Here is a 21,851-nt window from a genome sequence, read left to right on the forward strand (position 1 = left end):
GGGGCCACATGGGCCATAACTGTTGCTTTTGAATCTGAGCTGAATGCTGAGGATCAATTGCAAACTCACTGAACAGTCATGTCCCATGTGGCCCCCCTTCGAGTCGCTGATTAACTCAGAGTTAGAGAGCTGAAAAGCAGGAAGTTGGATTCTGTTCTGTTAGACAGCTTTTATTTTTACACTGAACTGTTCCTTTAATAAATCTGCAGCATATTGTCTATGTGGTGTAATAATTGCAATGAGCATGCAGCTAAGTTGCTAATTTCCTACTTGGAGCCTCTTACTATCCAAGTCTGTACACCCCAGTCCCTGCACACTAACATTAGTGGGATTCAGTCCCTGTAACTTCCACATGGGCTCCAGAATGTAGAGAGACCAACAGCCGCTTTCAAAATATGTTTGTGAAACAGGTCACCTTCCTGGAGTTTTGGAGGCCCTATAGATATGCAATAAATCAATATTATGCCATGCTGAATATTGCACCATTTAACCACCATGGAGAATTGCAAATCCCATAGCATGCTAAACAATGTAAAGTCTGATCCTGATTCTCAACCCCAATAGTATAATTTAAAAGGTATATATGGAAAGAGTATAAAGCTTTACTGTATCACACAAAAAGTTTAACTACAAGGTTATCAACATAGCAGATGTTTATGATGTTGTTCTGCTTAGAACTGACCAGAGAATTGTCAGATGACTCCTCTCTTCACACTAACTTCAGTTTCTAATCAGAGTAACATCACTTCCGTTTCACAGAATATCTAATGACCAGCAGATGGCAATGTTGTTTCCAATTCATTATATTAGTTTAAAAAGGTTAATATCCAGACAACGAGAAAAAAGTGTAACTTTCAAAATGTGCTTAGACGAATGCTCAGATCAATTTTATATGAATTTGTCTTAATGGTTGACATTTCCCTACATTCTAGAATGGCTTGTATAATGACATTCTGAGGACAACATGCAACTTTATCACAAAATTCTAACGTGCCAATATATTCCACAGCTGACAAATTGATTTACATAAAAAAATTGCAATCGCTAACAGCTACAGCAGATAAATAGGGCCCTGCTCAAGAAAAAGCTCACAGTTCTATTAAAATTTCCCCTTCCCAGTTTTGCATTTAAAGGGATTGTTCGCCTTAAATTAAACTTTTTGTATGCTGTAGACAGAGGATGATATTGAGTAAATTTTTTTTTGTTTGTTTTTTTTATTTAGCTGTTTGTTCTGCAGCTTCCTAGTTTGGAATTTCAGCAGCAATCTGGTTGCTGTAATACAAATTACCTTAGCAACCAGGCAGTGGTGTGAATAAGAGTCAATAAGATGAATAGGAGAGGGCCTGAATAGAAAGCTAATAAAAAAAAGTGACAATAACAATAAAATAGTAGTTTCATGGAGCAAAAGTTTTTTTGTCTGCGATCGAGTTTTTAAAAATTATTGCGACTATATGTATGTATATATGTAAATTATGTATATATGTAGGTTGTTGTCGTTAGATGATCTAGTAACCCAGGCTCAGCCCGGACTGGCAATCTGTGGGTTCTGGGCTGGCAAATGCCAGAGTGGCTGCTGTAAGGTCCCATAGACAGTCACTATTTAGTGGGCTGGTGGGGGACTATTTGGGCCTCTGTGTACTTGAAACAGCAGGGCCTATTTTTACTCCCAGACCTGACCCAGGCCCACTTGAGCGGAGAGGAGCCTCCTAAGTACTATGGGCCCCTTGATTTCTAACAGCGGGTCTGCCCTGGTAGTGACTGGCTGCAAAATAATTCTGTAATACAGAACTGTAGTCACATGACATTAGGCGCTTGCATTTGGTACAAAGAGCGAGCCCTGGTGAGAATGGCAGAACAGCGATGAAGATGGGGGGTTCAGCCACAGGCAGAGATTGTACTGGGGTTCAGAAACATGGTCTGCCTGATTCAATGGACTTCATGAGGCTGTTAGGAGATCATTTTATTCCCAGTCATTCCCCATTCGTTGGGATTGCCATGTCCTATTATTAAATTAGACAGACAAGCAGTGGTGTAACCAGTTGCTATTGGGCCCCAAAGAAAATTACTTTTAGGACCCCCTCCCCCTAAATATCCAAAAGTTTCTGTTTTACCAATATATATTGAAAATGCACATTAATTATGGCCTCCTTGGCCATAGTAAGGTCAGCTTCCTCTGTAGTTACGCCCCTGCAGACAAGGAAGTCTCGCAACACCCCTCATTTCAGACATGGTACAGGCACCGTGCAACACGTGACAGGACAGAGCCAAGTAGACAGTGACAGCTCAGCTACAGAGAAATTTAGCCTCTTTCCTTCCTTCCTGCGCTGCATATTCATAGTGTGATTTCCCAATATACGTGATAATAATGCGCTAAGTCCCCGTCTCCGCCAGCGGCGCGTATGTGTTCACCAACACGTACCAGGCTGGAACCATTCTGACTGATCAAAAATTGCTGCTCGCAGGCCCCGCCCCTACGCTTGCAGGCGGTTCCGGGTATAGGCGGCACAGTTGTGAGTGATGGTGAGAGAGTGCTGCAGGTTAGACATGAGCTCGTACGGCTCTGTGTTGTTCCTTTTCTCCCTGCTCGTATGGGGAACCAACGCTCAGGAGGCACCGGCCTCTGCTGCTCAGAGATGCTTCTGTCAGGTCAGTTGTCTGCTGCTTTCTAGTCTTCTGTGCTATAAATGCACGTTGTATTGGCTTCTACGCAGCTGAATGCAGCATTCCCACTCAGCTTGCAATTACACCATCTCTAAAGGCTCAGCTTTATTATTTCCATATGTAAAGCTTCAAATCATCATCATTTGTGCTCTGGTATGACACACACACTTGCTGGGGTAACGACCATTGCAAACTTTATTGAAATGAGTTGCCCCTCTGAAATAGGCAGAGAATAATGAGGGATTAGAGAGGCTGGAGCAGCTGCCCTATATTGTCATAGAACTGTAGCCTCCCCAAATAACAATGTTACAGCAGTTATAATACAATAATAATACAACACAGCCCAATGTTGGGCATTTGCTAGACATAGCTTCTTTATAGGCTAATAATCAATAACTGTATATCATTGTAACATATCAGTAATTGTATGATCCTAATGAGAAAGGCCTGCATCTTATTCACATAAGGGTTTGATAACAAGTAAATTAACACAACAAACCAATTCTGTCCATGATTTGTTGTTTACTTGCTTATTTGTTTCTTAAAGAGATGGTGGGGTGGTTCGGCTTTAAGTTAACTTTTAATATCTTACAGAATGGCAACTTTTCAATTGGTCTTCATTATTTATAATTATTTGCCTTCTTTTGACTCTTTCCAGCTTTCAATTAGGGGCCCTTCTAGAAACCAATGCTCTGTAAGGGCAGGGGCACATGGGCAGATTTGGGGAGATTTAAGCTCCCCATAGACGCGACGATTCTAATTGCCGAACGACCGATTTTAGGGAAGTCCGACCAATCCTTCGAAATTATCGTGCGGTTAGTGGGATTCGAACGATCATACATCTTATGATTTTTCGGCCGACGTCTGTCAGGAAATTGATCGGCCAGGTCAAAAAATCTTTGTCGGTCCCAGTGCAATGTATCTATGTTTGCAGGGCCAAGCAGGCAGCTCCCCTTTGTTTTCCTGGCAAATTGGTCTTTTTAGTTGATGGTAAATTTGTACGATCGTTCTGAGAAGATCGTGGTCTCACGATCAGGATCTGATCTTTTAAAAATCTCAACATCTATGGCCAGCTATAGTCGCCTCTTCTTCCTTCCATCTGCTAAAATGAAAAATCACCTGCGCCAACGTACTCGCGGCGCTTAGATTTCCGAAGTTTCCTCGTGAGGCGACTTCGGAAATCGAAGCACCGCGAGTGCAATTGCGCTGGTGTTTTCTCATTATAGCATGGGGAAGGCAGTTCGAGGAGATTTGTCGCCCCGCAGAAGAGGCGACTAAATATCCCCGAATCTGCCCGTGTGTTCCTGCCCTAAGGCTACAAATGTATTGTTAAGGTGGCCATACACGGGCCGATAAAAGCTGCCGACAGACCGTGTCGGCAGCTTATTGGCCCGTGTATGGGGCCTCCCGACGGGCTTCACCGATCGAGATCTGGCCGAAAGTCGGCCAGATCTCGATCGGATGGGACAAAAAATCCCGTCGGATCGCGGCCGCATCTATTCGTTGATGCGGTCCCGCGATCCGACCGCCCGTTAGGCATCGTTAGGATCCGATCGTTGGGCCCTAGGGCCCACGATCGGATCAGCCCGATATTGCCCACCTCAAGGTGGACATATCGGGGAGAGATCCGCTCGTTTGGCGACATTGCCAAACGAGCGGATCTCTGTGTATGGGCACCTTTAGTGCTACTTTTTATTACTCCTCTTTCTATTCAGGCCTCTCCTATTCATATTCCAGTCTCTTAATCAAATCAATGCATGGTTGCTAGGGTAATTTGGACCCTAGCAACCATACTGCTAAAACTGCAAACTGGAGAGCTGCTGACTAAAAAGCTAAATAACTTCAAAAACCGAATACCACTCTTTTCATTGTATTAAAAGTTAATGAAGATGAACAGCCCCTTTAATGGCAGATAGGTATAATGTGTGTGTGAAAGTATAGCTTTGTTTTTATAGAAAAATTTATATACACCGTGATCAACGTTTTTGTAACATATTTGTTGCACTTACGCTTACTCACCAAGTGTTTTCAGTTTAGTTTTTAATAATACACATTTTTGGCAGGAGACAAGCACAGCTGAGATTTATGTTTAAATAAAATATATCATTCTTGCTAGAAATTATGCAGAGATGTCAATGGCGTAGTGCAGAACTGAAAATATATAATTGCATTAAGGGCATTTTAAGTTCTTGGCATTGTCAGCCCTTTAAAACTTCAAATCAATGTGTGTGTGCGTGAGGTCTGGAGTTTACAGCCTCAGCCCTCCAAACTAATATTTACTCTGTACAGTGTAGGTCACGCTTATGGTTTGAATTGAAAAAGCAAAATACTTAAAATGGTGCACACATGAAGTCCAGTTAGGATGACTGATAAGTAAATTGCTGCCATTCTCAGGGTGATACACTGGCTTGGTTTGTCTGTGTTATCCGCTATACTGGGACATGCACCAGAATGTTTACTTTGCCTTTATGATATTTCTATTTTCCAGGTGACAGGCTACTTGGATGACTGTACTTGTGATGTAGAAACAATTGACCGCTTCAATAATCATGGGCTGTTTCCTAAATTACAACAACTGGTGGCAAGCGACTACTTTCGTTACTATAAGGTAATTTTTACTTTTTGTGTAAAATTATAAATTTTTAGAAAAGCCATAAAGTCACTTAGTGCCTCAGTGAGCACTGTATTTCTGTTACTCGTGTCATGCAGAGGCTTGTTTACTTATTTGCTAACACTGGCCAACAAGTTGTGCAGTAATCCAGAGCAGCTAGTCACATTTTCTTTATGTTCGACTAATTAAAGATAATTGATAGGGTAGATGTAGCCAGTCTTAGTAAAAGTTCTTCCCTCTATCTAAAATTAAACGTCCTGTCATAATTTCACAGCATTGATTATATCTGGGTAGGATTTTGATGTCCAAACATAGCAAGATTGATATAGTTGAGCAAATTGTACAGTGCTTGTAATAACTGTGATAACTGCATCAGTCTCTACACCCATAGTTATATAATGTAGAAAAAGCAAATCTATATTATATATTTACTATGTATGTATGTGAGTGCCCCTGGGTTTCTTGGATGTTGAACACTAGATCGTTAAACATAAATAAAATTCAACTCCTGCATTCTTATTGTTCTAATTACTTTATGGTAGAGGCACACTAGACTATTCTGCCCGGGTGGAGAAAGGGTAGATCAGCTTTGTTCCCCTCTGTGTTCTGTATGCAGGCAGACGGGCTTTTGAAAATGCCCAGTGTGCCACTAGCCTTGAGCTGGCTATGCATGAACCACTCCTATTTGATCCATTTGGACTGGGGGACAATCTCTAGTCGCCAAAACCAGTAATTCAATTTTACCCTTGTGTAAACAAATAGACACCAGCAGTGAGGTAGTTGCCATTAGTGGACAGTAACAGGTGAAGAAGATACTACACAGACCATGAGCCTTAAGGTGGTCATAGACGCACCAATAATATCGTACAAAAAAATTTCCTATGATATTTGTTGCATGTATGGTTGGAGACAAGCTGACGGATAGACTTGGGTATCAGACGGCTCGTCTTTCCTGGAAAGATTGTAATTGTACTGTCTATGGTCACCTTTAGACTTCGCTTAGATTTTCATCTTTTGTGCAGTTTCCTTTAACAGAGGTTTTAGTCTTCATAGTACAAATCGTAATTTATGGAAATTCTGTTAGATGTGACTAAACTTTTGGGTTTTATTTTAGGTTAACTTAAAAAAAAGTTGCCCGTTTTGGGAGGATAACTCTCACTGTGGTGTCAGAGATTGTGCTGTGAATCCATGCTCATCTGTAAGTATTTACAACTTATGCTTCACTGAGATTCATCTTCTGTGTGTCTGCTGCACAAACTAATTTTGGATATATTTAGCATTGTTTAAGAAATGGGAATCTTCCCGATATTACAGGAACATTAGTACACATTTGGTGGGACTGTCCAGTTGCACAAACCCATTGGAACTACAACATTCCCACTGAACCCATGGGAATTGCTGCACAATCTACCGATAAAAAATCCCAAGCAGTACAGACAGTTAGCTAAACATTTGCTTTCTGCAGCGAAATGAACCCTAGCTATAAGTTGGTTAACGCCAAACATAGTCTGGCAACATACTCTGAACAAAATTAATATAATTTACACAATGGAGCAGCTATCAGCCCGAGTACAGGACAAAATGGAACAGTTTGTTAAAATTTGGAAGCCATGGTCTAATTATGTTGCCGCAAAATAGCTTAACTTTTAATAATAGTAAAGTGTTAGGTATAGGTCACATGCAGTTTATACTAATGCCACAATGAGAGTGGGGCATTTCACCTTCCTTCTTGTTATCCATTCCTTCAAACTTTTTTTCCTTTGTTTTAATTACTGATGTGAAGCATATTACTGTGAATGTAAGACAATGTATGCTGTGCATTTACATGTTTTCCTTTTCTTGAAAATAAAAAAAAAATGCATGCTTTTGTTGTACTGTCCCACTTTCTGAATATTATGGCAATGACAAAGTTAAGACAAGATTTTACATTGAATGTTATTGTTTATATTAAGAATTTTAATACAGTTTGCAGTAACCCTACTACACAAAATCCCTAAGTGAGCCACATCATCTTCAGCCCACTGGTTGGACAACCTGCATGAAGAAAATGTAATCGCTGAGTGTTTATTTAATTGTGCATTAGGCATGTTTAGGTAAATTTCCTGTTAATTTGAGGCCTTGGGCCCAAAGATTAACAGTCCTGTAAAGAAACAGAATCTCAGAAGTGTGCAAGAAATTGTGGGAAATATAGTCTTAGCTGGTGGGGAGCTATAATGTTGAATAGGTTGTATTTTAAATATAAAAGTTTTATATATAGATAATAAGCAATGGTTTTTTTTTTTATTTAAGTACAGGTATGTTGTTAATTTTCACCAAGTGGTTACAGGGTGACAAAGCATGATTGTTGTATTGCTTCAAATTCTGAGGGGTGGGAGATGAAGTTCCAAGTGGACAAGGGGTCAGGAGTGCTGCAAGCTTTCATATGCTGGTGCCACTATTTACACTTGTACTTTAGCTTGTCACAGCTCCCTTAGCTCAGTATGTGTTTGGGAAGCATGCCCCCACCTGCTTCAAGTAAAACGTAAAGGAAAAAATTACATTATGGCTTTATAGCGCAATGTTCCCAGTCATTTAAAAGGTTGTTTTGGTGATATTCCTTTATTTTAACTTGACGTAACTGTACTTTTCCAGGATGAAGTTCCAGGATTTAAACCTCCAGGATTTAAGGTATTTGCCTCTTGTTTTCAAGCAGAGTTAACAGGCTTGAAAATCCACTTCATCTTTTGTACTAGAGCAACAACGTTACTTTAAAGAGGTCTTGCAACTGACGGACACATTATTCTCCAGCATTGTGTGAACTTTCTAACAGAAAATAATCTGTAATTGATTGTGCTTTCCCTTGGACTAGGGGAATGTAAAGGGAAACATTCACAGTTGTTCTGCACAGTGGCAATGATCCCTTGATCTACCACATCTATTGTGGTTTATTTTTAAGCATAGATCGTTCTAATATAATATAATAATAATGTACAAGCAAGTAGCAAAATTTGTAGTAGCATTTAGGCCAATGTCATAATGCACGACGTCCTAATGGTAAGCATTTTCTCCCTATGTTACATGATACACTAACAAGTGTCATCCACAACAATTGTTGGTTGTTCTTGGTGACAATGGACACAAACAGCCTTGTTGTCACACGCAGAGATATGTTTTTCAGAGAGCTTTCAGTTAGATGGATTGTACCAGGAAAAAAATCGTTATCTCTCAAGGCCTGGCCATATATCTCATATTGATGTATGTGCTTTAATACACTGTGTATATTTATGTACATGCCTTTCTGTGTTGCAATAATCTACTCATTAGGAATATGGAGAATCCAGTAGAACCTCTTTATACAGAAGGCTTTTTTTCAGTTTACGTGAATAACAATTCCTTTTGGCCAGTTGGCAGCAGAACGCAGTCACCCTGTGAGAACCATCAGTTATGATGACTTGGGGGCTTCTCTTCTGGCCTGCTTTATACATGTCTTCAACAGTGCAACCTGGTGAGACTGAGTGCATCAGCTCCACAGGCCTGTTGACAAGATTTGTGCAATTGTATTATCTGTATAAATTACCAAACCACACAATTCTGCACTACTTTGACAAATGGGTGAAATGATCCACATCTTTTGAACCTGGCTTGTGTGTCATGCTTATTGTTTACTTCTGAATTTATAAGTGTTGATACAACTGTCAAAATGCGGTATTTGTTATTTGTATTTATTTCCAGTACACAGAAGAAGCAAATCATGTGCATGAAGATGTAGATGACTGTGAAAAGGAGAAAAGACTCAGTGCTGTTGATGAATCTCTAAGGTAGGAGACATTGTATGAAAACTCTTCGTGTGGAAGAGTTTTTCTGAATCCTGCTAAACATGTGTGTGTTCTCTCTCTTCACAGTGTGGAGACTCAGGAAGCCATGTTAAAGTGGAATCGCCATGATGACTCCTCAGATAACTTCTGTGAAGTAGATGGTATTCAACTTTTATTCCCCTTAAGAGTTGTGTTTTTGAGAGTAAAGAACCATTTTTATTATCCAATTCCTATTAACGAGATACTGACACCAGAAACTATACCTTTTTATTACATATATCCTAACATTGTCTTTGCATGCTGTTCATAATTTTGCCATAATAGTTCATAATTTTGCCATAATAGTGTTTGCCTGATGCTTGTACTTTACCCATCTGATCCCCCATGTTCCTCTGTGAGAGGGCTGCAATATTTGTGCTGCAATAATCCATTTACATTTGAAAATCTGACAAGTTGAGAAGGGACCGTCAGCTTTGCAAAACAGTCAGGTTTAGGAACTTCACGTAACATTAATGTACATTAATATTTGAAATTTGAGTAGTTTTTTAGTGTCCGTATAACTTTAAGCATTTGCACATAATCATGTATTTATGTAGTGCCAGCAACTTAGCAGCACTTTATAACAATTTTTACATCCGACAAGGAGATTAGAATAAACAAGAGGGCCCAACCTGTAAGACAAGTAACATGAGAGACAGCACATTATCATATATTATAAAGTTATTTGGTTACGAGTGCTTGTGGCCTTAGAAAAAGGAATTCTTTTGTGAACATTGTTCCCTTTGAGTGGTTAGCGCAGCAGAAATATGATTGGACATAAACTCAGCGATAAGCTGTACCTGCATAGCAGCTGTGTCCTCTTCCATTCATGTGGTTTTGTTAAAATGCCCCTAGTGCAATGTGCAAATGCAGTGGGTGGAAAGAGTTAATGCAATGTAATACTTACATCCACACACTGTTCACATTTACTGTGAAGTACTGGCGCTCATCACATTCACAAGCAGAAGTCCACTACAGTACAAAGAAGATATGGCTTACATATACACCTGACAACAGGGCCCTCTCCAAAAGTCTGTGTAATTTTCCTTGCATTCAAGGAATAAATAAAGTAGGGTTTTTTTTTTTGACAAACTAAAGATTCTTTTGCCTCTGAATATTAATGGTGTCCTAACAGCTAGTTGTTGAGAGTAAACAAAACACAGGTTCATCAAGTTTACCCCTCAGCATAGACCATTCCATACCATTACCTACTTTGTAACTGAAAGGCCATATAAAAAACTGCAATTTAACAAGTCATGTGATCTACATTGTTACTTTATGTATTATGCCAGCCATCATGTATTTTCTAACTTGCTAAGCAATAGGTCTGTATCTAAAGACTTTGTATTTAACTATGTACAAATTAGGAATACCTGCTTATAACAACTGTCCTTCACTGATTTTCCAGATATAGATTATACTATGGGGCAATATAGAGTACAGCTAATGATGTCTGTTTTTGTCTTGCAGATGAAGAGTCTCCAGATGCAGAATATGTAGATTTGCTAAAAAACCCTGAACGCTTCACTGGTTACAAGGGAGCCGATACATGGAGGATTTGGAATAGCATATACGAGGAAAACTGTTTCAAGTATGTGTGAGATGTATATCTATAAAAATTACTTTTCTGGTTCAATCTGCCTACATGCAACGGTATGTGTTAAGTGGGTATTATTGTTTATAAAATTCTCCCAAAAATAGTCCAAAAACTAATTCACTGGTGTAGGCTCTTGGTACCAAATGTTTTGTAATGAGTTTTCTTTAACAGGTTAGTGGGTGATGCTAGCGGGACTACAAACTAAGTTACACATTACCTTCACTTGAATCAAGTAAACATACTTTTGCCTGCAGCAAGCACCTGAATGTTTTGGGTATTAAAGCCAAATCCACCCTGGTATGTGGGCAGATACCATTCCTGTGAGTGACTGCACACACAAGGCTGCATCTGGCACAGTTGTAACCATAACATTTATAACTAATGACTATTATATTTTTTTCCTTTTCAACAGACCAAAAGCTGTTCAGAGACCTTTAAACCCACTGACATCATCTCGAGGTACGGGCCCCTGATTATTTACTGTTAGTATGTTTGTACAGTGTACGATTAAATCTCAACATAAATAAATATATTGTATGTTGTCACAGGGGGTCACCATCTTGGAAAGTGTCTGTGACACTCGCATGGTCTGAGCAGCTGTTGAGAAGCTAAGCTTAGGGGTCATTGCAAATTATCTAGCAGAAAATTATGTTAGCCTGTTATATAAGATGATGCTACAAGGTTGATTATGAAATTCTGGTGTTAGTTGCACTGGTTTCTGTGCTGCCATGTAATAATTATCTGTATTAATTACTAATCAGCCTTGTTTAGTGAAATTTATATTCTATGTGTACTGTATATTGTGTGTCTGTTCCTAAGCTCGGTGACAGCAGCACAGAGCATGTGCAGTGAATCAGCAGAAAAGAATGGGGAGTTGCTGGGGCATCTTGTGGGGCACAGATCGTTCTGTCTAAAGGGCTTAGGTTGCCTTGGGCTGGTGAAGAAGCCCAAACGTTAGTAAAGTTTTAGTTTTCCTTTAAGCAGCTTTCCCCTGCTTGGAATGTTGCACAGAGTCCAGAGAAACAGGCCACATAACTGATATGTACTAAGACCATCATATTATAGCATTATCATGTAGGAAATGTGTAAAATTGCCTGTGCATAAGGTGCACTTTTTCCCCTGCCCTGTGTACATTGAGTGGACTCTGATTATCTCTGAGTGACAGTAATGATTTTATGTTCAGAATAGCTTTTCCTTATTTCCTTCTGCACAGGCATTGCACAACAAGCCCCAGCCTAAGCATTCTGTAAATACAGAAGAACAATTCGTCCATGACAGTGCAAAGATAGGGCGTTTTTTATATCTGGAATGCAGTGTGGCACTAGTTTTGGGGTTTGGACATAGAATGTTCAGTTCCATTAGACATGTCTCTATCACATATTTTCAGTGATCCAATTATAACGTATCACGTATTACTTCCACACGTTTTTGTTTGTTAAGTGGATTAAGGATTAAGCATTTAATAACTTATAATAAATTTCTTCTTGATCAGCTAGTGGTACTACAGACTGCTAAAAAGGTGAAAACCCAGGACAACGATGCAGTCAATTCAGTTGTGGGACTATTGGTGGGATTGAAATGGAATTAGGTTTTACCTTTTGCCTAAAAGTATTGTGTTTTTAATTGTTATAACCTAAGAGCCAGGAACCAAAAATGATTCTCCACATTGTTTTAAGTCCTCATAGTCTTATTTCATTGCATCAAAAAGTATATTTTTAATGCACACATTTAATGCACACATTTTGTTTACTTTGCTTTTAGCAAAAATTAGTGCATACAGCATTAAAGGGGTGGCTCACCTTCAAACAACTAGTTTGTTTCAGATAGATCACCAGAAATACACACTTTTTCCAATGACTTTATATTTTCTATGTGTCACCGTTTTTCTAACATTGAAGTGTAAAGTGTAATTTTTCACCTTCTGAATCAGCCCCGGGGGGGGGGGGGTGCAGACCGAGTCTGCACCTGAATTACTGAGCTGCCAGACTGAAACACCCGAGACACGAACATTCAACTTTAAACTTAGATTTTGGAAAAAACAGTAAAAAATAAATAATGGAAAGTAATTGAACAAAGTCTTTATTTCTGGGGAACAATCTGAAAACAACTGAACTGAAAAAAAGTATTTGGAAGGTGAACACTAATGCTGGAGGTGCACATGCACAGTAGAGCAAAAGGCAGAGTTATAAGCAAGAAGCCATCTTGTTCACCCTACTGCACATACATTGGCCTGGGGCCATTGAAGAAGAAGCAGAAAAAGATTGTTTCATGGTGCTGGCTGATAAGTACCCTGGTTCGGTACAGTTTTTTGCTAACCAGTAAATGATTATAATCCATTGGGGGGGGGGCCCTAACATTTGGCACGCCCAGTGATTTCCCCTTCTCTTTTAAGTCAGTAGATAAACTCCTTTAACAAATCTAAAAAAAGCTTAAAATGACAATGTTTGCAACATGATCTGACTTTGATGTATTTTTGTTTTCCTTACAGGAGAAAATGAAGGTAAGAGCTTTATATCTTAATCATTTCTAATGTGCTTTATGGTGCAATTTTCTATAGCAGCCCTGTTGAGCACTTTTATTTTAAAACCCTTAAAAATACTTAAATAAAAATGTAAACCCAAAAAACTTACTGTAAAATAGCTCCGCGTACATTAGCAGTGCACATGAATTATTTTTCTCTAGTTTTGAAGGGATTGGCTACATTGCCACCTGCTGGTCATTTTGGCAGTTAGATTATTTTCCCGAGGAAAGGCACATTTTGTAATAATGCTCTTGTTTACATTTCCTTCAACTAATATATAAGGGAAAGTTGCTTAGAATTACATTTTTATTTCATTATGCAAAAGAAACAGGTTTTGGGAGATCCCTTGACTGCTCCAATATTACTTTGATGTGTTAAAAATAATCAAGACCTAAACAGCACAAAAGGCCCACTTTGAGGAAAATGTTGACATTCTGTATTTGTTTCCCTAACACTTATGTTCTCCATGCATGTGCTATTACTTGTTCCTGTTTTCTGGCTCCACCCACAGCTTTTCTTAGCTGGTTATATGAGAAATGAGGTTAAAAACAAGTTTACATTGAGGGTGTGTCTATAATATATTGGATTATTGTGTGGTGTAGACCTAATTATCCCTAAATTCTAGTTTCCTTTTATAGATGATTCACACCTACTCCTTGGCAAATTTGCTATTGTAACTACAATTACTTCTCTTGTTTGCAGGCAATATGTTTTACAACTGGCTGGATGGTAAGTTGTTTTTTTTTTTTGTTTTTTTTTTAATTATTTCTTTCCTGCCTTTTAGGAAAGGTACACTATGTTTAGCAGGCTTTGCTGCCTCTCATATGAAACATTAAACTTCCTTTATTCCTTTGATTAATTCGTGCAAATTGTTATTTCAGGTCTGTGTGTAGAGAAGAGAGCATTTTACAGACTTATTTCTGGATTACATGCCAGCATCAATATTCATCTGTGTGCAACATACCTGCTGAAAGGTAAAACATTATATAGTGTTATTATATAGTCCCACTCAGCTGTGGCTGCCACAATGTTGTAGGGTTGTGGAATCCATGGCACTTGCAAAGGCCTCAATATTTCTAGAGAAGTTTAAAGGAGAACTAAACCCTCCCTCTGCCTCCATCTCCCCCCTCCAAGGTCCATTACACTGAAAACTGTCTCTGTATGAGCGGATGAAAGCCAGGTGAATGGCTGCGGTTTGTGGGAGGGTTTAGTTTTTCTTTAATATGTGGAATTGCTTATTCCTGCATGTATTCTCCACAGCATTTCTGAATCCTGCATTTTTCACTTTCATGGGGAAAAAAACTGATTTTATGCAAAGTATATCTACCATTATGTTTTTAGACACTTGGATGGATAAGATTTGGGGTCACAATGTCGCTGAATTTCAGAAGAGGTTTGATGCAACCCTCACCCATGGTGAAGGCCCAAAGAGGCTGAGGAACTTGTATTTCATCTATCTAATAGAACTGCGAGCCATATCTAAGGTCCTTCCTTTCTTTGAACGTTCTAACTTTCTGCTGTACACTGGAAATGAAACTAAAGACAAAGAAACCAAAAAGATACTGTTGGATGTCCTTCAGGATGCCAGGTACGTTTTAAGTTAATAAACTTGAGGGCAAGAACTAATACGATCATAGTTCATTATGATAGCTGTAATCAATGTCCTTTTCCATTTCAGTGTTTTGCTGCCTTACATGCAACAGTAACCATGAATAAAGTGGTACTGATTTGGCCACCTGCTAATCCATGTGTGATTATGTATGGGACCTGTTATCCAGAAAGCTTTGAATTGCAGTATGGTCATCGCCCATAGACTCCATTTTATCCAAATTAAATGTATTTCTTTTTTTCTCTAATAATAAACAGTACCTTGTACTTGATCCAAACTAATACACACACACACACACACACACACACACACACACACACACACACACACACACACACACACACACACACACACACACACACACACACACACACACACACACACACACACACACACACACACACACCCCCCCCCCCCCCCCCCCCCAAACCAGATCGGCACTCCGTTAGTATAGATGATGCAATAACCCGGGTGCTGCTCCGAAAGAAAAAATGCATAAGAACGTAGAATCGGATATAGCACTCCTGGGATTTTTTTTAAAAAGTTCAATTTTATTTCATGCTTAAAAATAATCAACGTTTCGGCTACTGTCTAGAGCCTTTGTCAAGAAACGTTGATTATTTTTAAGCATGAAATAAAATTGAACTTTTTAAAAAAATCCCAGGAGTGCTACAGTGGTGTGAAAAACTATTTGCCCCCTTCCTGATTTCTTATTCTTTTGCATGTTTGTCACACAAAATGTTTCTGATCATCAAACACATTTAACTATTAGTCAAAGATAACACAAGTAAACACAAAATGCAGTTTTTAAATGAGGGTTTTTATTATTTAGGGAGAAAAGAAATCCAAACCTGTGTGAAAAAGTAATTGCCCCCTGAACCTAATAACTGGTTGGGCCACCCTTAGCAGCAATAACAGCAATCAAGCGTTTGCGATAACTTGCAACGAGTCTTTTACAGCGCTCTGGAGGAATTTTGGCCCACTCATCTTTGCAGAATTGTTGTAATTCAGCTTTATTTGAGGGTTTTCTAGCATGAACCGCCTTTTTAAGGTCATGCCACAACATCTCAATAGGATTCAGGTCAGGACTTTGACTAGGCCACTCCAAAGTCTTCATTTTGTTTTTCTTCAGCCATTCAGAGGTGGATTTGCTGGTGTGTTTTGGGTCATTGTCCTGCTGCAGCACCCAAGATCGCTTCAGCTTGAGTTGACGAACAGATGGCCGGACATTCTCCTTCAGGATTTTTTGGTAGACAGTAGAATTCATGGTTCCATCTATCACAGCAAGTCTTCCAGGTCCTGAAGCAGCAAAACAACCCCAGACCATCACACTACCACCACCATATTTTACTGTTGGTATGATGTTCTTTTTCTGAAATGCTGTGTTACTTTTACGCCAGATGTAACGGGACGCGCACCTTCCAAAAAGTTCAACTTTTGTCTCGTCGGTCCACAAGGTATTTTCCCAAAAGTCTTGGCAATCATTGAGATGTTTTTTAGCAAAATTGAGACGAGCCTTAATGTTCTTTTTGCTTAAAAGTGGTTTGCGCCTTGGAAATCTGCCACGCAGGCCGTTTTTGCCCAGTCTCTTTCTTATGGTGGAGTCGTGAACACTGACCTTAATTGAGGCAAGTGAGGCCTGCAGTTCTTTAGATGTTGTCCTGGGGTCTTTTGTGGCCTCTCGGATGAGTTGTCTCTGCGCTCTTGGGGTAATTTTGGTCGGCCGGCCACTCCTGGGAAGGTTCACCACTGTTCCATGTTTTTGCCATTTGTGGATAATGGCTCTCACTGTGGTTCGCTGGAGTCCCAAAGCTTTAGAAATGGCTTTATAACCTTTGAAATTGAACTCAGGTGTGATAAACCACAGTTAAGTTATTTTTTAACAAGGGGGGCAATCACTTTTTCACACAGGCCCATGTAGATTTGGAGTTTTTTTTCTCCCTTAATAACGTAAACCTTCATTTAAAAACTGCATTTTGTGTTCAATTATGTTATCTTTGACTAATAGTTAACGGTTTTTGATGAGCAGAAACATTTAAGTGTGACAAACATGCAAAAGAATAAGAAATCAGGAAGGGGGCAAATAGTTTTTCACACCACTGTATATCCGATTCTATGTTTTTATATATATGGTTTATTTAATGTTTACATGATTTTCTAGTAGTCTTAAGGTATGAAGATCCAAATTATGGAAAGATCCGTTATTTGGAAAACACCAGGTCACAACCATTCTAGATAAAAGGTCCCATACCTGTACTGCCAACTACCAACCCCACTGGGGTATAAGCTACACCAGGAAATTTGAGCTTTCTGACAACACCTGCACATTTACTACAGCAGACACTGTGTAGGTTCTGTATAGTGATATGCGGGATTAACAATCAAAACATTTTATTGGGGCTGTCCTTTAGAAAATGTGACTGTTCCACAACATGCAGATATGTGACTCGACTACTAAATGTTTATTGGCCTGTAAAGCTTTTACACCTGCACATTGTGTGCATATTTTTCGTATTTTAATAAACGCATTTATAGTTTTATGCTATGAGTATGCGCTCCTCTGTGTATTTCATAAATACTTATAATTTTCAACGTTTACATAGTCATAATCATCACTAAAGCTGTTCCGTTCATATGCTGAAATGGATTTTATGAACAGTACTTTTTTTTTTCCCCCCCTTTAGAGATTTTCCTTTGCATTTCGATGAAAATTCCCTTTTCTCTGGTGATAAAAAAGAAGCAGCCAAGTTGAAGGTTTGTGGCTATAGCTTTCAGTTGAAAACAATATCCACCAGCACAGTAGGGTTAATGCCATTTTCTCTGTTGGCATAAAAACCACCATTCTGCCCTGATCCATCCTGGATCTAGCCTGAGTATTTACTGAGCATTTTTGGGATGGATCTGGGCAGATTGGTGTTTTCTCTGCTATTTTGACACTGTTATAGAAAGCACCACATATTGCATTAGCCTTAATCTTCCTATACATGCTAGGTCCTAAAATATATTCGTATTTATTTATACAATGCTGACATGTTCTCCAGCACTTCACAGAGCTTCTAAATCATCCGTCCCTGTCTGAGTGGATCTTAAAAACTATAAACTTTGTATTCCTTATGGCATGGACCAGAGAACGTTTATTGGTGCTATAGATGTTATTTATAAAGTACCATGGCACACATACATGCTGAAGGCTGTTTATTTTAAAGTGAACCTTGAACACCTCTTTTTACAGGAAGACTTCAGGCAACATTTTAGAAACATCTCCAAAATAATGGACTGTGTTGGCTGTTTTAAGTGTCGCTTATGGGGCAAGCTGCAGGTGTGTATATATGAAATGGGATAGTGTTTTTAAAGATCACAGCATCATCCCGCTTGTAATTCCTTCTATTTATAATTTTACATGTCTCCTTCAGACCCAGGGTCTGGGCACAGCTCTTAAAATCCTGTTCTCTGAAAAACAAATCGAGAATCTGTCTGAGAGCAACCAACCTAGTGCATTCCACCTGACAAGGCAAGAAATAGTGGCACTGTTCAACGCATTTGGAAGGTTGGTATATTGTCTGCTCACACTCAAATTCACTTTGTATTTTAGTTTGCTTTTAGTCATAATCAGAGAAAATCTTAACCAAAAAAAAAAAAAAAAAAAAATTATATATATATATATTCAACTACAAGAGGTCCTCTGCACTCAACCCATTATCAATATATTTAAGACAGAGACATTTTGTGCATACTGCTCCTAAAAAATGCCTTACCCTTTAAACAAAACAGGGATTGTTTGTCCATATATTGCAATATATTTAAGCTGGCCAACTACGTCAAAGTCATCCCATATCTGGCCAGTCCTATGCTCAATTTTCATCTGATTCATTAAGAATTCTATTGCTTCATTATACATTTTACAAAGGGATGACTACGTTTTACCTGCAACTTACTAGCTGCTTTCAAAGTAAAACTCCCAAACTTGGCTGCCCTTTTATTAGACACCAGTGGGATCACCTGACTATATCTATATATATCTATATCTATCTATCTAAAATATTTTTATCGGTGGGGGGAGGGAAGTTGTCATTACTGTTGAGGCATAGCTAAAACACCTCATCTGCTATTTCATTGATATGCATGAATAATATCATGGTGAGGTTTGCTCTATCCTATGCAAAGATTCAGAGAAGATAAGCCTTACTCAGGCATTGCTTTAATACTCCCATACACAAGAATTAAGCATCTTTTAAGGGTGGGACTCCATGGGCGATTTCGGCGCAATCTGACGCGCTGAGCAAAAGCACAGGCGTCGCGTCGGATGCGACAGAAATAAGGTAAGTAATCGCATTGTCGGATGGTGTTGCATCGTTGACCCGACACCACTGTCTGATGCAGATGTTGCATCTGCATTAGACAGTCGTGTCGCATTGTTGATCCGACACAACTGTCTGATGCAGACGCTGCGTCTGCATTCGAAAGTCGTGTTGCATTGGATCAACGCTGTGACTTCATTCGACGTTTTCATCTCTTACCTTATTACCGATGGAATGCCTGCGTTTTTGAGCAGTGCGTCGGATCGTGCCGAAATCGCCCATGGAGTCCTACCCTGAATGTGGTTCTTCCCCACCCTAATGCTGAATTGCCACCACCTCTGCATCACATTTGAAGCACTTGGATGGGTAAGCCTCTGATGATGCAAGTAAGTGCTCAAGCATTGCTGATCCTAGAACATGCATCAATTGGTGTTGAGTAGGTTTAGTTTCAGACCAAATAGTAGAATTGTACAGCAGCCATAGCCAAGCCTCTCGCCCAGATTACTGGTTAGGTAATGGAGCAATACACAGGCTTGTTGCTGTCTGACCAAAAGTCAAGATAATGAATAATTTATCCATCCACATGAGAGGCTTAATAGCATCAATTGGGTATTATTTGTCAAACAAATGGATCACTGCTTCCCAACCACAAAAAAAAAAATTGGCTTTTTTTCAATGATAAAATAACCAATAAAAATGCAGGATCATCAGTTGAAACTAAACCCTCTAAGGCATCTTTCATACCCCCAAGGTCAATAGAAAGGTTAAAATAAACAAATGCTTGACTTTACCTGGATATACATGTCACTTACATTTGCTCATAGGGATATGATAGAGTGTAGGTATCCTAATATACAAGACATAGTTCTGCAGGAAATTGGAGAGAAGCAAAGTGACTACAGCTTAGAACTGTTCAAAACAATTCACTAAACATCCTTCTTAATCTTTCTACAGGATTTCTACAAGTGTTAAAGAACTGGAGAATTTTAGGAAGTTGTTAGAGAAAGTTTAAAGGCGTTTCAACCTCCCTGAATTCATTGGCAAACACCTGGGTTACCACATTATTGGCACTACTGAGAGACTATGCAATAATGAATAAAAATATCGGCCCTCGTGGGAAGGGGCATTCTGGTTTCCAATGTGCTGTAGATACGGGTACTTTTTTAATAAACCAAACCAACTATGTATATAGGTAAATAAGATTCTGAATATTTTGAATTTGTGGTTCTATAGTACTGAAGAAATCCTGTAATTATTTTGGAAGAGCAATGTAATGGCTAGAAATGATGTATCTAATACCAAAAACCCACCTCTTGGGGAGGAGGTTTTGCTTCTGGTATCAGGTTCAAGTATGCAGTATCTTTATTAGCCCTTACAGCAGCCTAAAACACAGATACAATGCAATAATGAAGGAAATTGATTAATGATAAATATACAGCACCTTGCATAAGTATTCACCCCCTCATGAACTTCTTCTGCAATTTGTTGTGCTACAGCCTGGAATTACATTGATTTTGGAGTTTTACTGTTTCATTTGTGTAACTTACTTTTGAGGTGCAAAATGTATTTTTATTGTGACACCAAATGAATTCTACAAAATAAAGCAGACATTGGCTGGCTGAGTACTTTGTAGATGCGTCTTTGGCTACTGTTACAGCTTGTCAGCCTTTTGGAGTAGGTTACAGCATACAAACTATGCTCACTCGTTGGGAGTGTCTACATTTTGACAAATTCTCAATCGGAGCTTTGACTGGGCCATTGCAAATCTGCCACTGTCAAAATATGCCATAAAAAGAGAAAAGAAGAATGGGTGGTGGGAAAAGAGTTGTGGGAGAAATTTTGATCTTTCAACAGGGCCAAATACAAGGCCAAAAAAAAATATAGTGGCTCAAGCACAATGACCTAATCAAAGCCAAGATCTGTTTGTGTAGCTGGCGAAGTGGGTTTGTTCTATGTAATGTGTTCATGAAGATCTCACATAGCTTCATGGTCTCTTGCACCGATGCTGTTCTGCTCTAAATATGTGGTGAGTAGACTCAAGACTATCCTGGCCACCAAAGGGAGGTAGATGGTGGTATAATGGTGCAGGCCTTGTTAACTGGACCTGTCCTGGTTTGCCTGATAAAATAAAGGGAATTAGTGACGTAATGGGCTTCAGTTTCCCAAGCAAGGGGGATGCAGACTGAGTGGAATCTTTCATGTGATCACATAGGTTTTCATTGAGTACAAGGACTGCTGTACCAATAGTCTTCATATTACACTGGCAATTGGACTGTGCTTGATAAGTGTTAATAAAATCATTTAATATTTAATTTCTGTCTGACTCTTTTTTTGGGTTTAGCCTTTCCATTATTATCAGGCTACTGTGAGTGACGTATTCCAGTAAGTATGGTGGTAGGGTAAACATTTAAAACAAAGATCTTGCCGGTGGTTTGCTTCTGGGGGTTAAAAATATATAATAATAATATGCTTATATTCAGGGTGTTAACCTAAATAATGCCTGGTAGACCAGCTTGCAGGGGGGGATGTCACAGTCTAACTCTAACCTGTGCCTTATAATAAAGAGCATATTATATTACTTCACAGATCCTTTTTACTTTGCATACAAATTGCACTTTATTTGAGGTGTATATAGATATGTGCTTGCCTTTGAGTGCTGCTAGAGAAAGTCCATTCCATGGTTATATAGGCAGCCCCCCCCCCCCAAAGGTCAGTGTTTT

At 39.1% G+C, this 21,851-nt stretch overlaps 1 protein-coding gene across 1 annotated transcript; it reads left to right on the forward strand.

Annotated features, from left to right (window-relative positions):
• Positions 1-2,257: 2,257 nt before the first annotated feature.
• LOC108698765 (ERO1-like protein alpha) lies at positions 2,258-21,443 on the forward strand. The gene is made up of 16 exons (XM_018230529.2): positions 2,258-2,646; positions 5,150-5,269; positions 6,387-6,470; positions 7,904-7,939; positions 8,984-9,069; positions 9,154-9,227; positions 10,576-10,696; positions 11,115-11,161; positions 13,192-13,203; positions 13,927-13,953; positions 14,106-14,198; positions 14,566-14,812; positions 17,518-17,587; positions 18,066-18,152; positions 18,247-18,380; positions 20,086-21,443. Exons 1-16 carry the CDS (start codon positions 2,518-2,520, stop codon positions 20,141-20,143), a joined length of 1,425 nt encoding a protein of 474 aa, XP_018086018.1. The 5' UTR covers positions 2,258-2,517; the 3' UTR covers positions 20,144-21,443.
• Positions 21,444-21,851: the final 408 nt, after the last annotated feature.

This window comes from Xenopus laevis, chromosome 8L (genome assembly GCF_017654675.1).
Source record: "Xenopus laevis strain J_2021 chromosome 8L, Xenopus_laevis_v10.1, whole genome shotgun sequence".
In the NCBI taxonomy this organism is placed as follows: Eukaryota; Metazoa; Chordata; class Amphibia; order Anura; family Pipidae; genus Xenopus; species Xenopus laevis.

What these genes read in the sequence shown, in the direction of transcription:
- LOC108698765 (XM_018230529.2), top strand. Translation starts at nt 2,518, where the DNA reads ATGGTGAGAGAGTGCTGCAGGTTAGACATGAGCTCGTACGGCTCTGTG. An exon ending in ACTACTTTCGTTACTATAAG is followed by an intron (nt 5,270 to 6,386) that starts GTAATTTTTACT and finishes GTTTTATTTTAG; the next exon opens with GTTAACTTAAAAAAAAGTTG. An exon ending in TGCAACATACCTGCTGAAAG is followed by an intron (nt 14,199 to 14,565) that starts GTAAAACATTAT and finishes TTATGTTTTTAG; the next exon opens with ACACTTGGATGGATAAGATT.